This window comes from Solanum verrucosum, unplaced genomic scaffold (assembly GCF_900185275.1).
Source record: "Solanum verrucosum unplaced genomic scaffold, falcon-dt-bn FXZP01000216.1, whole genome shotgun sequence".
In the NCBI taxonomy this organism is placed as follows: domain Eukaryota; kingdom Viridiplantae; phylum Streptophyta; class Magnoliopsida; order Solanales; family Solanaceae; genus Solanum; species Solanum verrucosum.
In genome coordinates, this window is record NW_026020037.1 from 1 (window position 1) to 14667 (window position 14667).

The window sequence follows — 14667 nt, forward strand, 5'->3', positions numbered from 1 at the left end:
GAGTTGTTAGGCATTGATATACAGTGTTGGTTATAAATATCTATATATATCATTGTTGATGAATATCTATATCTATATGTAAGAAACATATTCATCAGCTTCCTGTTTCTTTTCATCTTTTGTAAAAACATATGTTTTTTTGTTATATTGTTCTTGAGATTACTGGTTGTGGAGGTTGTTGAATTTGCAGGGTTGTTTGGTTTTTCTGATGAACAGGATTTTATTGGAAAGGAAATCGTTAAATGCATGGATTTGGCCAAGGATGGGATCCATTCTGTTCTTTTGGTTTTGTCTGTGCAATCACGATTTTCTAGTGAAGAACAAGCAGCTGTCCTAACCTTTGAGAAGTTCTTTGGTGAAAAGTTTAAAGATTACATGATTGTTGTCTTTACTGGTGGAGATGTACTTAAAGATCAGTCTTTGGATGAGTACTTATTGGACAATGGCTGCCCGGACGGTTTATTGATAAAAGATTACTTGTTGAGTTCATTTTGTCTGATATATTTGCACCCTATTGTTTGGAGTTTGGAATAAGCTTACAGATTATACTATGTATCTCTTCTATTTTAGTTTTGTCATTCTTCTGTCCAAAGATGGTTCGTTTGGTTTCTCTTTTGCGAATCCTGCTTTGTTTATCAAGCTGCCTTTTATTTTGTACTTTTTTCTTAAAGATTCATCTGCTTTGTTTATCAAGCTGCCAATCATTTTCTTTAGCGGCAATTATTTAATGACTAGCTTAATTGCTTTGCTAAAATGACAATTGACTAATTCTTTGTTTATATTCATATTTATTGTTGCTAAAAGGTATTTTTGTTGTAGTGCTGTGACTATGGTAACTAGTAAGTTTGATAAACATTTTCTCTTATGCTTCTCACGAATGTTAATATTGTTCTGAAGTAGTCTTCTTATTACAGGAAACCATTGAGAAGTGTGATTCTAGACTAGTGCTCTTTGATAATAAGACTAAAGGTATAAAGAAGAAAGCTGATTAATTGAAACATCTTCTTTCGCTTGTGAATGGAGTTTTAAAAAATAATGATGGTGTTCCTTATAGAACTGAATTATCCAAGGAATTAAAGGTATTTCTTTAACAGTTTGGATGGATTCTATTCTTAATTTTCTGTTACTACTTTTTAAGGAAGTTGAGTGATGATGTTTTTGGTACTTCCACCCATTTTTTTTTTAATATTGTGAAGCTTCTTGATCAGGCATTGGAGGTTAATTCCTTAATTGACGCTTTTAAGCATGTGACAAATGAGTTGAAGGAGCTAAAACCAAGGTCTTACGAGGAGCAGCTTGCACGGCTGACTGAAAATGCACGTCATTAATTTTGAACAACTGTTCCTTCTTATATGTTTCTGGATTTGGCTTGTGTAAATACATACGGGTCTAACTTAATCCCAAAAGCTAAATTGAACCACAATTATTTTGTTGCATCCAGAGTCGCTAAAGCCTCTAGCGGCATATATATATATATATATATATAGAGTGTTGGTTATAAATACTCATATTCTATTATCATAAATAATTGTTGCATAATTCTTGATTAGTTGTAGTGTGCTCTTTATAGCATCTTTCCAATAAATATTCCTTGCATAACTTGTTTTTGAAGATCATGTCAAGTAAATGTAGTGTTTTCAATGGAAGTGTAGTAGTAGATTGGCTGATATATAGGGGTTACCAATAGTAAAATTTCAAGTTAAAACGTATAAACTAATTCAATTCAATGTATCTAAGTAAGCTGAAATAACATTTTAGATATTTCCTTTAAGTGAATTAAGAAAGTGTATTATCCAACTTGTCCCTTATGATCTTGTTCTGAAAAGTCGAGTACACACTCAGACTATTGTGACTACCAATGGCAGCGTCAGAAATTTTATCAAGACTGTTCAAGAATAATGGTGTGCGGCTGTCAAAATAAAATAAAAAAATATTATGCTATTTCGGGTTCAAACCTAGAGCCTTTTCATTCAAATGGACATATATATCTTATGTAATTTTTCGACGAAGAATATTGGACACTATATCTATGCCCATGGTGACTACCTATTATACATAAATACTTTTTTAAATTAGAATAAATTTATTTTCAGTGACAAAAGTATTTGCTATATTTTAAAAAAAAATAGTAATAAATTCTTTCATATACAAAGATATTTTTTTAAATTGTCTGATTTGAAAGCTTGGGAAATGTTGCCTATCCAATCTGAATTTCCCGCGAATCTGTGTTGGCAAATCTCTGACTGAAATGTTTATGGAGGATAACGGCTAACTTCCCGGCAGATTTGGTGAATGATCTTAAGGGTAGCCGAAGCACTAAACATCTCCGGGGAAGGGCCACACTGTAGGTAGATGATCTTAGGCATGTAAATTCTTACTCCCTCCGTCCCAAATTACTTGTCCATTTTTATTTTTATTTTTTTTATCCCTAATTACTTAATTAGTAACAGAGGGAGTACTTATTATATTTCATCTTGCGCCTAGCTTTTCACGCAGGGTCAGTGAAGAGATTTTTAATCCTAAAATTTGGAGTAGTTCATGCTTGATGCTTCAGTTATCCAAATTATTAGGCAGACAGGAAGTTGTCTTCGTAAATCGTATGTGAAAATTTTGGGAAAATGAGAAGTCATGGAAGATTCTGTTAAATGACAAACATACCCTTACATATTTATCAGGGATTAGTATTACGCACTTGGATAAAGAGAAGGGTCCAATCGTCCTTTCAACAAAAGGCACAGCCATCGTTTCTTTATTAGGAATTTTAATCCTCATCAGTCATTCAATCTACCAGAAAAAGGTACAGTAATTTTTTCCTCAATATACCCTGTTTGTTTTTAACATGACTTCATGAAGATGACTGATATGTGTTTTTTTTTTCAATCAGTAAGAATTAATCATATTTTTGTCATCTTAATCAATACGTTAACTATTACTATTTCACTGTCATATTTATAGTAGCCTTTATTTAATCTATGGAAAGATCTTCATGTGTTTTCTGATCACGAATTATAGAAAAGGTTGAGTTAAACTTGTTTAGGACTCTGCTGTTCTTTTTTTATACTACTCTGATCGATTCAGCCATGTAGTTTTGGTGTAGCCGTGTAGGTAATTTGATTCAACAAGATAAGATGATCTGTGATGATTGTGAAATTTCTCTAAATGGAGAGCGGACACTACTTTTGGTTGGACGTACAGGTGATGGAAAAAGTGCAACAGGCAATAGCATTCTTGGAACAAAGGCTTTCAAATCGATGCATTGCTCTTCTTATGTTACAACTGCTTGCCTGCTTCAAACTACTCAATTACAAGATGGAAACATACTTAACGTCATTGATACCCCTGGTATGTATACAAGTAAAGCCAAATTTCTTTGTTTCTAGGGAGATTTTGTACTATATACTCCATAATAGAATCGGATTACATTCATTCTGAACTTGTTAGTTCTAAATTAATGCACATATGATTGCTGCATCTTGTTTTATTGTGGTAAATGGTAATCTGGAAATTGTAGGATTGTTTGATTTTTCCTGTGGCCCTGATTTTGTTGTAAGAGAACTTGTTAAGTGCTTCAATCTGGCTAAGGATGGCATCCATGCTGTACTTTTGGTTCTGTCTGTACGAACTCGATTTTCAAGAGAAGAACACACTTCTGTGCAATACCTTCTGAACCTCATTGAGAGCAAAATTAGCGATTATATGATTGTGGTCTTCACAGGAGGAGATGAACTTGAAGATGATGAGACATTGGATGATTACTTAGGTTGTTTCCCTGAGCCCTTAAAGGTTAGATTATTTACAGATATTTTATGTAATATGATTGGATATGGTGTAAAGTTAAACTGGCAAATTCTACTTTCTTAGATAAAATATTAAAATAGCTTGCTCATGATTATGAAAGTTGATCCAATTCAATTAGTTATTCGTACTACCATTACAGGAAGCTCTCAAACAATGTGGAAATAGACAAGTACTTTTCGACAATAAAACTCATGATCCATTGAAGAAAGCTGACCAATTAAGAAATCTTCTTTTAGATGTGAATTTGGTTGTGGAAAAGAATGGTGGAAAACCATATACAACATACCTGTTCAAGGAACTAAAGGTACTGTAATCAGCTGTATTGTTCATTAGTACTTACTTTCAGGGAATGGTGAAGTTTATTCGTTTCTCTGCCTCATTTCAAAAATCATAAACTTTATCCTGTGCAGAGTAAATCATATTAATTTAATAACATTGTTGTATCCAAATATAAATTAATTTGTATCTAAATCTAGATTTGTTGTGAGGGACCAGTACATCATGGTTTAATATGAACTAGGCACCTGATTGTTCCATTTACAAACCAAGTTGATCAGTCATATATAGTCTTGTCTCTAGAAAAGTTGACGAGCCTCAGTCATATACGTAATAATTTTGACCTTTTATTATACTGTGTAATTTTCAGTCGAAGGGGATTCGGATGGACCCTGTTGTACCCCTTAGCTCCACTAATGACCAGCCTCATGGATGTGTGATTGTGACAAAATGCCTTTTGGTATTTAACAGGTTGAATCAAACCTGAGGGGGATGAGGCATCTTGAAGCAGAATTGGCAAAGGAACGTGTTGCTCGTTTGGAAGCTGAAAAAAGTGCAGAAGCAGCTCTAATGAACTTGGAAAATAAGAGGCGACTGATGAGGGATATATATAGATACAGACAACGTCCAATGGTGGCTGACAAACTCCAAGAAAGAAAATTGGAATCTTCTGCTGGCATGTGTCGTATTTTATGAAGTGCTATGTTCTTGATGCTTATGTTTTTGTAAAATTGACTATGATTCATACGTTGGCTATGTTCTGCACTCACTCTTTTCTACCATCTTCCCTAATGTGGTTGAGAACCTTTATCTTTTGCCGAATATATTTATCTAAGTTTATGGTACTGTGTGTTTTGTTTTGCTATTAGAATTTTGTCTGCTAGATTACGCTATCAGAACTTCTATTTACCCTTGAGCATGGTGAGATCTTGTAGTCATTCTGCCAATGTAGTCACAAAGTTGCTGCTACACTCCTTAACAAAACTTCACAACAAAGGTGAATACCCTAAAACAGAGAAACCATAATTGGTAATTGAGAGAGAGAGCAATTCACGAGATCTGGGTTTTGAGAAAATGATAAATCGCACCTTCTCCATTGACTGATACAAGTATTTATACACATGAACAAAGTGTTGACAGCTGTATCCAGCTAAGCAAAATAGTAAAAGAATATTCTAACTAACTTCTTGACATTCTAACCGACTTACTACTGTAGCTATGTAATTAACTAACTGCTGCAGTTAACTAACTAATGAACTAAGCAATGATACTAGTTACAATATAATTAGTTAAATCTTAATACCCCTCCTCAAGGTGGCAGTGAGGATCTCACAGCCAGCTTACCCAAAACTGTTGAGTGTTTAACTCCAGTAAGAGCCTTGGTAAGGACATCTGCGAGCTGCTCTGTCGTGGAGATGTGGTGAAGAGAAATAAGCCCCTCCTGAAGTTTATTACGTACAAAATGACAATTGACTTCAATATGCTTGGTCCTCTCATGGAAGACAGGATTATGGGCTATGTGAATAGCAGACTGACTATCACAGTAGACGTCAATGGGTGAAGGATCAGATATAGTCAGCTCAGTGAGTAGTCTTTGCAACCAAACTAGCTCACCTACTACTTTTCTTAAAGACCTGTACTCTGCCTCCGCGGATGATAAAGAAATGGTTTCCTGTTTCTTCGATTTCCAACTGATAGGGCTATTCCCAAGTAGAACTAAGTATCCACTAACTGATTTTCTAGAATCTGGGCAAGAGGCCCAGTCTGAGTCACAGTATGCTTTAACAGTGCAATCAGGATCGTCTGACGTGTGAATTCCCAAAGTAGGGTCTTGTTTTAAGTATCTGAGGAGGTGGAAAGCAGCCTGCAGGTGAGGAGCTCTGGGATCTTGCATGTATTGACTCAATTGTTGGACACTAAAAGCTATATCCAATCTGGTATTAGTGAGAAAATTGAGCTTACCCACTAGTTTTCTATAATATGTAGGATCAGGTAGTGGAGTTCCTTCTTTGGCCCTGAGTTTGACATTTGGATCAAGAGGTGAAGAACAAGAACTGTAGTTGAGACAATTGTACTCCTTCAATAGATCCAACACAAATTTTCTTTGAGATATAAGGACCCTCCTGGAGTATCAAGTATTTCCAAACCTAGGAAGTAATGTAATCGACCAAGATCTTTGATCTTAAATGAGTCGTCCAGGTAGGTCTTCAGCTGAGTGATTTCCTTATTGTCTGTACCAGTGAGAATAACATCATCAACGTATACTGCTACAAATGCTACTAGAGGACCAAATTTTTTGTAGAAAAGGGAGTAATCGTGATGAGAATGAGCATAACCTCTGAGTGATAAAGCCTCAGTCAACTTAGCATACCACTGTCGACTTGCTTGCTTGAGACCATATAGAGATTTATTAAGCTTGCACACCAAACCTGTGTCATTTACATCAAGCCCTTGTGGTACCTTCATACACACCTCTTCATGAAGGTCACCAAGAAGAAAAGCATTGTTCACATCAAGTTGGAACATATCCCAACCCTTCTTAACAGCGCATGCAATTAGGGTCCTTACAGTTGTCATTTTGACCACTGGTGAATAAGTCTCTGTATAGTCCACCCCGGCTTGTTGAGTATACCCTTTTACAACCAATCTGGCCTTAAATCTCTCTATGCTTCCATCTGATTTATGCTTAATTTAATATACCCATCGACATCCAATGGCTTGTTTTCCCGCAGGTAATTTTACAAGGTCCCAAGTATGTTTGCATAAAGTGCATCAAATTCCTGCAACATAGCCTTCTGCCAGGCAGGGCTCAAGGCTGCCTCCTCATATGATGAAGGTTCACCATCATGGCAGATGTTTTCAACAACTACTTGACTAGTGGATGCAAGGACATTAGGGGATATGTGATGGTGTTTGGCGAACAAGGCATTGAGGGAAAGGTGTTTGAGTTATTCTGTGGAGTGGCAGTATGGGGTTTCAAGGCAGGGATGGAGACAATGTAATCATTTAGGTGTGAATGGATTTTATTCACTCTATGGGATCTCCTTTGCATTACTGCAGGAGGAGAGGCAATGTAGTAGGGCAGGTGATGAAACTGATAATGGAGCATGAGATGTTTGTGGAGATGGAGGATGAGATGACAGATTAATGTTATTAGGAATCACATCTAAGCATTGATTCAACAAATCATCATTAGGCCTTGATTCAACATAATCAGTAAAATCAGTAGAATAAGTTATTTTAAGAACAGAAGGAAAAGTACACCTTTCTGAAGATAAAGTAAAAGGAAAAATGTTTTCATGAAAAATGACATCCCTAGACACATGTATTCTCTTTGTGGCAAGACTCATTACCCTATATCCTTTTGTTCCAAAGGGATAACCTACAAAAATATGAGGTGTAGTTCTAGGTTCAAGTTTGTCTCTGTGTACTTTGGGTACTGTGGGATAACACAAACATCCAAAAGATCCAAGTTGATTGTAGTTTGGTTTGGTTTTATAAAGGATCTCATAAGGGCATTTGTTCTTGTGATAATTTGAGGGAAGTCTATTTATGATGTGTGTGGCTGTAAGAATGCATTCACCCCAATATTTTACAGGAAGCTTTGATTGAAAGAGGAGGGCCCTTGCTGTTTCTAGCAAATACTTGTGCTTCCTTTCTACTATACTGTTTTGTTGGGGTGTGTAAGGGCAGCTTTTCTGATGTATTATTCCCTTGGTTTGGAAAAAATTTGCTGGTTTCAGCATTATTGAACTCTAGTCCATTATCTGACCTGACACTTTTTACTGTGATTTGGAACTGATTCTCTACCATAACTACAAAGGTTTTTAGAACTTGCAAGGCATTGCTTTTGGTGCTTAAAAGGTGAGTCCAGGTGGCCTGCTGTAGTCATCTACTATGGTGAGAAAGTATTTGAAGTTATCATGTGTGGATACATGGTAAGGTCCCCAAAGATCAACATGGAGAAGGTCAAAAATAGCATTTGAATGTGTAGTACTTTGGTGAAATGGCAATCTTTGTTGTCCTGCCATAGGGCAAATGTTACAGTTGAAAGGTTGTTTGGGAGATAAATGGGCTGGAAGTGTAGGAATGTTCCTCATTTTTACAAAAGGTACATGGCCAAGTCTATTGTGCCACAGCAAGTCCACACTATGTGTAGTAGATGCACATGAATCATTATTAGTCAACATGTTTTGATCATTATCAGAAACAGAAGAGCATACAACAGTTTTAAGAACATTGACAGAATGAGATTCAGCTGTATCAGCTGTAAACAAACTTGCAGAATCTTTAACAGAAGTACATTTGACAGAAGAGTGTTCAACATTAGAAATCTTATTACTAGAATTAGGAATGAAAATGTTGTTATGAGACAAGCAACAACATGTGGAATTTTTAGTGGTGCTCTTCAGGCATTTTGAGCAGAGAAAATAGAGCCCATCCTTGCTATTACCAATTGCCTGAGGCCTCTTCACTGAAGGGGCCTGTAACAGACAAAATGCACTAGTGAACAAAATTATGCAATTCATGGAAAGAGTCAATGAATGCACTGAAATCAGATTACATATAAAAGAAGGCACATATAATACTTTGTGCAAAACAATCTTAGGTGTGATCATTACATCACCAAATTCTGTCACCCTAACTCTATATCCATTGGGAAGTGAGATAAGTATAGGATATGGTAGGGTCTGAATGTTAGTTAAGGAAGATTTGTTGAAAGTTATATGGTTGGATGTCCCCGAGTCAATGATCCATAAGTCAGCACTTGATTTAAAACACTTACATGAAGGATTGCCAAAATCAATAGAGGAGGAACAAACCACAATACCTGCAAAATTCACAGCATTGCTGTTTGAAATAGTTGGATCCTCTCATGTATGTTCATTCTGAAATTGTTGCAGAAGGTTCATGATGTGAGTGCATTGGTCTTTAGTGAGTCTGGCATTTTGATTGTGACTACCTTGTGAAAAATCTTCCCCCTGAGTAGGCATCATGTCATCACCATGTACATTAGCTACAACCCTCTTTCATTTGTGATTTTGATTATTATTTTGCCTTGGTGGATATCCATTGTTCCTGTGATTCTGATTGTTATGTCCTTGTGGGTACCCATGCAACTTGTAGCATCTCTCCTTAATGTGACCTGATTTCTTACAATAGTCACAAAACTTGACATTTCTGTCACTACTACTGCCTGAGTAGTAATTGCCTCCTCCATAATTGTTGTTTCCTGAGACATTATTGTTTCCAGCATAGGTATCATTTGAAAAGGATGCCATGTAGTTCCTTCCCATTAGACCCTTGCTATTGGTGTTGTAAGTATTCACATTCAAAGAAGCGGATTCTATAGGCATTCGACTACTAGGGCGGAATTCTCTCTATTTTTCTTCCTGGATTAGTAACGAAAAAGCCTGTGCCATCGAAGGAAGGGGATTCATCATAGGATATTTCCCCTAACCACAGTGTACACTTCATTCATCCCCATCAGAAATTGTATTAAACATCTGTCTTGTTCTGCTTTGTGCATTCCATCCCTAGCTCCACAATTATAGATGCAAGTGCACTGATTTCTCACATTCAAAGTGTTCAATTCTTCCCATAATTTCTTCATTCAAGTGTAGAAAACAGTAATATCCAGAGTACCTTGTGTGAGGTCGTTGATCTCCTTTTGGATCTGGTATAACTTTGCTCCATTGGTTTGATCGTATCTGTCCTCAAGTTCTTTCCAAAGGTCGTTGATCTCCTTTTAGATCTGGTATAACTTTGCTCCATTGGTTTGATCGTATCTGTCCTCAAGTTCTTTCCAAAGTTCTACTGAATCATTGACATACTCTACGCTATCTGAGATCTCTTTAGTGAGGGAATTCAAAATCCAAGACGTTACCATATCGTCGCATCGCTGCCATTGTCGTGAAGTGGACGAATCTGCAGGTGGCTTCTCACAACTGCCATCGATGAAACCAAGCTTGTTCTTCACTGATAAAGCTCGCAGAACTCCTCTTCTCCAAGACCGATATCCTGTGCCATCAAATTGGACTGGAACAAGTGCCATCCCAGGATTATCAGAGGGATGTACATAGAGAGCATTGTTTGCATCATTCCCAACATTATTACCTCCAGAAGTACTGCTTCCAGTAGTGTTCTCAATACCTTCCATGGAAGAAACTTAGCTAAAAAAAAGTGGGCGAAATTCTAACTCGAGAAGGACAGAAACCGACCTTGCTCTGATACCATAACAAAACTTCACAACAAAGGTGAATACCCTAAAACAGAGAAACCATAATTGGTAATTGAGAGAGAGAGCAATTCACGAGATCTGGGTTTTGAGAAAATGATAAATTGCACCTTCTCCATTGACTGATACAAGTATTTATACACATGAACAAAGTGTTGACAGTTGTATCCAGCTAAGCAAAATAGTAAAAGAATATTCTAACTAACTTCTTGACATTCTAACCGACTTACTACTGTAGCTATGTAATTAACTAACTGCTGCAGTTAACTAACTAATGAACTAGGCAATGATACTAGTTACAATATAATTAGTTAAATCTTAATACTCCTTAACCAAAACACTTATAGAGCTCCTTTGTCAACCAACTTCCATTCCTCTCGTTTGACAGTCTGTTGCACTCATAGCTAAAGCTAACTCAATTATTTCCTAGTAGTTTGTTGTATCTCGCAAGCCACATTAATTGTTTGACCAAAACTAATTCGATCTTGAACATATCCGAGTTATTGCAATAATTTGTTTTTCTATTAATATTAGTTTATAGTCACATTCAGGCAAAGCTGAGTAAATTTTATGTTAAAAATGACTGTTAAATGATTTTAGTACAATAAAATAAAAAGGGATAAGGTACAAGTACCCTCTAGACTATGACTGAAATTTCAGGGAAACACTTTAACTAAACTAAAGTCCTAATACCTCTTGAACTTCTCTTTTTTATAATTTTGTTCACCTTTTTGGCTTACGTGGCATTCAAATACCTCCCATGCGCCTCAACTGCGTGGAGTCACGGAGTGTGCCACATAAAACGCCTGAACTTCGCGTGTTGTAAAATTTAGTTTTTGAGAATTGAATAAAACAAATGAACGTGCTTAAAATCCGAACTAATTCTGAACCAGTTACCTCTAATTAATGATGAATTAGTAAGAATATCTCTTAATTTCTAGGAAACTGATCAGTTTAAGCTAAAAACGTCAGTCCTCTTTAGGTACTGTGGGATAACACAAACATCCAAAAGATCTAAGTTGATTGTAGTTTGGTTTGGTTTAAGCTAAAAACGTCAGTCCTCTTTCAGCAAAATGTTTTTGTCGTTATTCTAATTTGGCTTAATTCATTAGTGTGATAACATATTATGGATAATTTCTTCCACTGTATTTCATCAACTACATGTTTTACTCTGCCATGTCATCCTTTACTCTGTTCCTGTCCTGTTGTTGTAGGTTCATTGATTTCAGTTAGGTAAAATGGGTGGAAGTGCAGTTGCTGATGATTGGGAAGTTACTACTAATGAAAAACAGACACTAGTCCTGCTTGGTAGAACGGGTAACGGCAAAAGTGCCACAGGCAATTCCATACTTGGAAGTAAGGAATTCAAGTCTAAGTGTAGCTCTAATGGGGTTACAAGTACTTGTGAACTTAAGAGTACTCGACTAGATAAAGGTCTGATTATTGATGTCATTGACACCCCTGGTATATATACAACTCCTTTCAGACCTTTTTCTGTTCATATAACTGATGAAGTGATAATGAATTTAAGGTTTGCTACATAAAGAATTTTGTTTTCTAAACAAGTTGGATCAATCTTAATTCGTGTGTTTTTAACTTCAGGATTGTTTGATTTTACTGGTGAGCCTGACGTTTTAGGAAAAGAAATTGTTAAATGCATGGAGTTGGCCATGGATGGGATCCATGCTGTTCTTTTGGTTTTGTCCGTGCGAACACGCTTCTCTAGAGAAGAACTAGCTGCCATCCAAAGCTTTCAAGAGTTCTTTGGCCAAAAAATTAGAATTCTTCACTGGTGGTGATGAATTTGAAGATAGTGATGAGACTTTGGATGAGTACTTAGGCAAGGAGTGTCCGGAGCCTTTAAACGTAAGAGATCATTTTGTTGGATACATTTGCACCCTATCCTTTTGTTTCATGCTGTGACTATGCTATGTTTAGAAGCATTTCCTCTTATGCTTCTCATGAATTAATAAATATGTTTTGAAGTATTATTTGTATTATGTACCATTACAGGAAACAATTAGAGAAAAAGGGTCAAATGCCCCCTCAAGCTTTAGTCATATTTCCAACTACACACTTAACCTTTGCGGGGGTCCTATTATCCCCCTGAACCTTTTTTTTTTTATATTAGTTCACCCTCAGACGCTGATGTGTCCACATAAACCAGATTTATAAAAAATGTTTATATACACGCGTTGTCCACGTATATATTAGTGGATCCTATGAATTTACACGACTCACAGATTGACACGTGTCACAAAACTTTACCTTACCTTTTATGAACCTAATTGACCCTCATTTTTCTTCTTAATCTAATCTCTACCATCTTCTTTCTAATCTAATCTCTAGTTCTTCTTCCTTTTCTCTACCATCTTCCATTACTGACGTTGCTTGGAAAGCTTACTTACTATTTCTTTTGAGAAAAGGTTAGATCTTTACTTACTAATCCTAATAACACAAAGTGAAAAAAAAAACAAGCTATCGAATTGGGGAAGATTTCGATTGTTCAATACGAAATTCGAGAAAATTGCAAATCCTAAATTCAATCTTAGTTGGAGAAGATACAACAACTAAATTCAAGCTTTGAAAATGGTGGATGAAGAACAAAGAAGAGAGATTTTGTTCAAGAACAAAAGAGATGGAGATAAATGAATTGGGAAAAGAATAAAAAATAAATATATGGTTAAATAAAGAGTAAAGTTACTGTTGGGAGGCTTATTTGGACTCCACATGGACATTTTATTACGTTCTTACGCGCCTCACGGAGGTGAGTTCACGTATGTGGACACATCAGCGTCTGAGGGTAAACTAATATAAAAAAAAAAAGGTTCAAGGGGGTAATAGGACCCCCGCAAAGGTTAAGTGTGTAGTTGAAAATATGGCTAAAGCTTGAGTGGGGATTTGACCCTTTTCTCAAACAATTAAGTTGTGTGATGACAGAGTTGTGGTATTTGATAATAAGACTAAAGATCCAAAGAAGAAAGAAGAACAATTGAACAAACTTCTTTCACTTGTGACTCTTGTTTTAGATAAGAATAATGGAGTACCATATACAAATGAATTGTTCAAGCAACTAAAGGTATGTGTTTAATAGTATTCTTAATTCTCAAGAAAATTGACTAGTGACATTTCTGTATTTCCACCCATTTATTGAATATTACTATGTAACTTCTTGTTCAGGCATTGAAGGGTAATTCCTTGATTGGTGATGGGGTAAATCAGTTGAATGAACCAATTGCAATGTCTTACGAGGAGCATTTCAAAAAACTGACTGAAGCTGTAAGTATCATCATTGCTCAACAACTTTTACTAATTGAAAGTATATTTTTGAAAGCAGTTACAAATCTTGGTCTATATTGTCTCTGATCTTCGTTGTCTTTCATAAGAAATAGTCCTTGCCTAACATGCTTTGGAACACTACAATAGAAGCTTAACTTTGCATGTCATGAGTTTATTGAGACGATCGATTCTGATTAGAAATGTTGATTGTGCAAGTTTTTTCTAGTGGAGCAAGTTATCATTCTCAATGAATTTGATCATATATTTTCTTTTTCGACAGGTTACATCGATGCTAAAGGAGATTACACATACATATTTAGAACAGTGGGCAACTGACCGTGCTTATAGGATAGCAGAAAAACAGAAAGCTGAACCAGCTCACCCGAAATTTGAGGATGATATGCGTGTGTTGAGAGATCATTTAGATCATGTTCAAAAGGACTCTGGGAAATGGGGACGTCACATTTTATAATTCATAAGTGCTTCGCTTTGTAAACTCAGATCCAATCGAGCGATACTCATGATGTGTGGTGCGTTTTTAATTTGCTAATTGCTGGTAAATGTTGAACATGAATACTTGCATATGCTGCTTGGGTGAACATTCATACTTCGTTAATCTATCCAAGATATGCTGTTGTGATTTTGGTTGAATGAGGTCAAATTATGCAACATTGTTGAAAGACTTTTGGATGGAGTATAACTTCATAGTATAAAGTGATCAGGTGCACTTTGCCAATTTGTTCATAATTATCGACTGTGCCTTCGGTTTTGCTTCAGAATTTTGTTCGTATAACATAAAGTTACCGAATTCTCATACGTGGTATATATTACAAGGCTACTGAGTTGTGTAACAATCTTGAGAGGCGCCACCCAACACATGCATAACACTTGAGGACTAGTTGAGATGTGACAATTTAATATTTTGAGATAAAATTAAAGCGGGTTGAAACTTTTCTATCACCTAATAGATCTTGTTATAGGTGGCAAACTTAGCTCATGAAAATATAATCTGCTCACCCGTGTAACAAGAAGGGTTGCAAATTAAGCCAAGCAATACATGGAGCTTTAGTCAGGGA

At 36.1% G+C, this 14667-nt stretch overlaps 2 protein-coding genes and 1 pseudogene across 2 annotated transcripts; all 3 read left to right on the plus strand.

The window, feature by feature from the left end:
• Window positions 1–190: 190 nt before the first annotated feature.
• LOC125821639 (immune-associated nucleotide-binding protein 8-like) lies at window positions 191–1328 on the plus strand (the record flags this gene model as incomplete). Its single annotated transcript, XM_049501050.1, has 2 exons — window positions 191–428; window positions 1139–1328. Coding segments are annotated over 2 exons (428 nt in total), but the record flags the coding sequence as incomplete, so codon positions are not given.
• A 1800-nt stretch (window positions 1329–3128) lies between these two features.
• Window positions 3129–4770, plus strand: LOC125821632 (immune-associated nucleotide-binding protein 9-like). Its single transcript, XM_049501044.1, has 4 exons — window positions 3129–3342; window positions 3512–3783; window positions 3938–4102; window positions 4546–4770. The coding sequence occupies exons 1-4, from the start codon at window positions 3129–3131 to the stop codon at window positions 4768–4770; spliced, it is 876 nt and encodes a 291-aa protein (XP_049357001.1).
• Window positions 4771–11550: 6780 nt separating this feature from the next.
• On the plus strand, window positions 11551–14063 carry LOC125821633 (immune-associated nucleotide-binding protein 9-like; annotated as a pseudogene).
• The last annotated feature ends 604 nt before the right edge of the window (window positions 14064–14667 follow it).

Excerpts from the sequence above, each read along its gene's own strand:
- LOC125821632 (XM_049501044.1), top strand. The coding sequence starts at position 3,129 with ATGATCTGTGATGATTGTGAAATTTCTCTAAATGGAGAGCGGACACTA. Across the intron at positions 3,784-3,937 it reads GTTTCCCTGAGCCCTTAAAG|GAAGCTCTCAAACAATGTGG; the intron begins GTTAGATTATTT and ends CTACCATTACAG. Across the intron at positions 4,103-4,545 it reads ACCTGTTCAAGGAACTAAAG|GTTGAATCAAACCTGAGGGG; the intron begins GTACTGTAATCA and ends GGTATTTAACAG.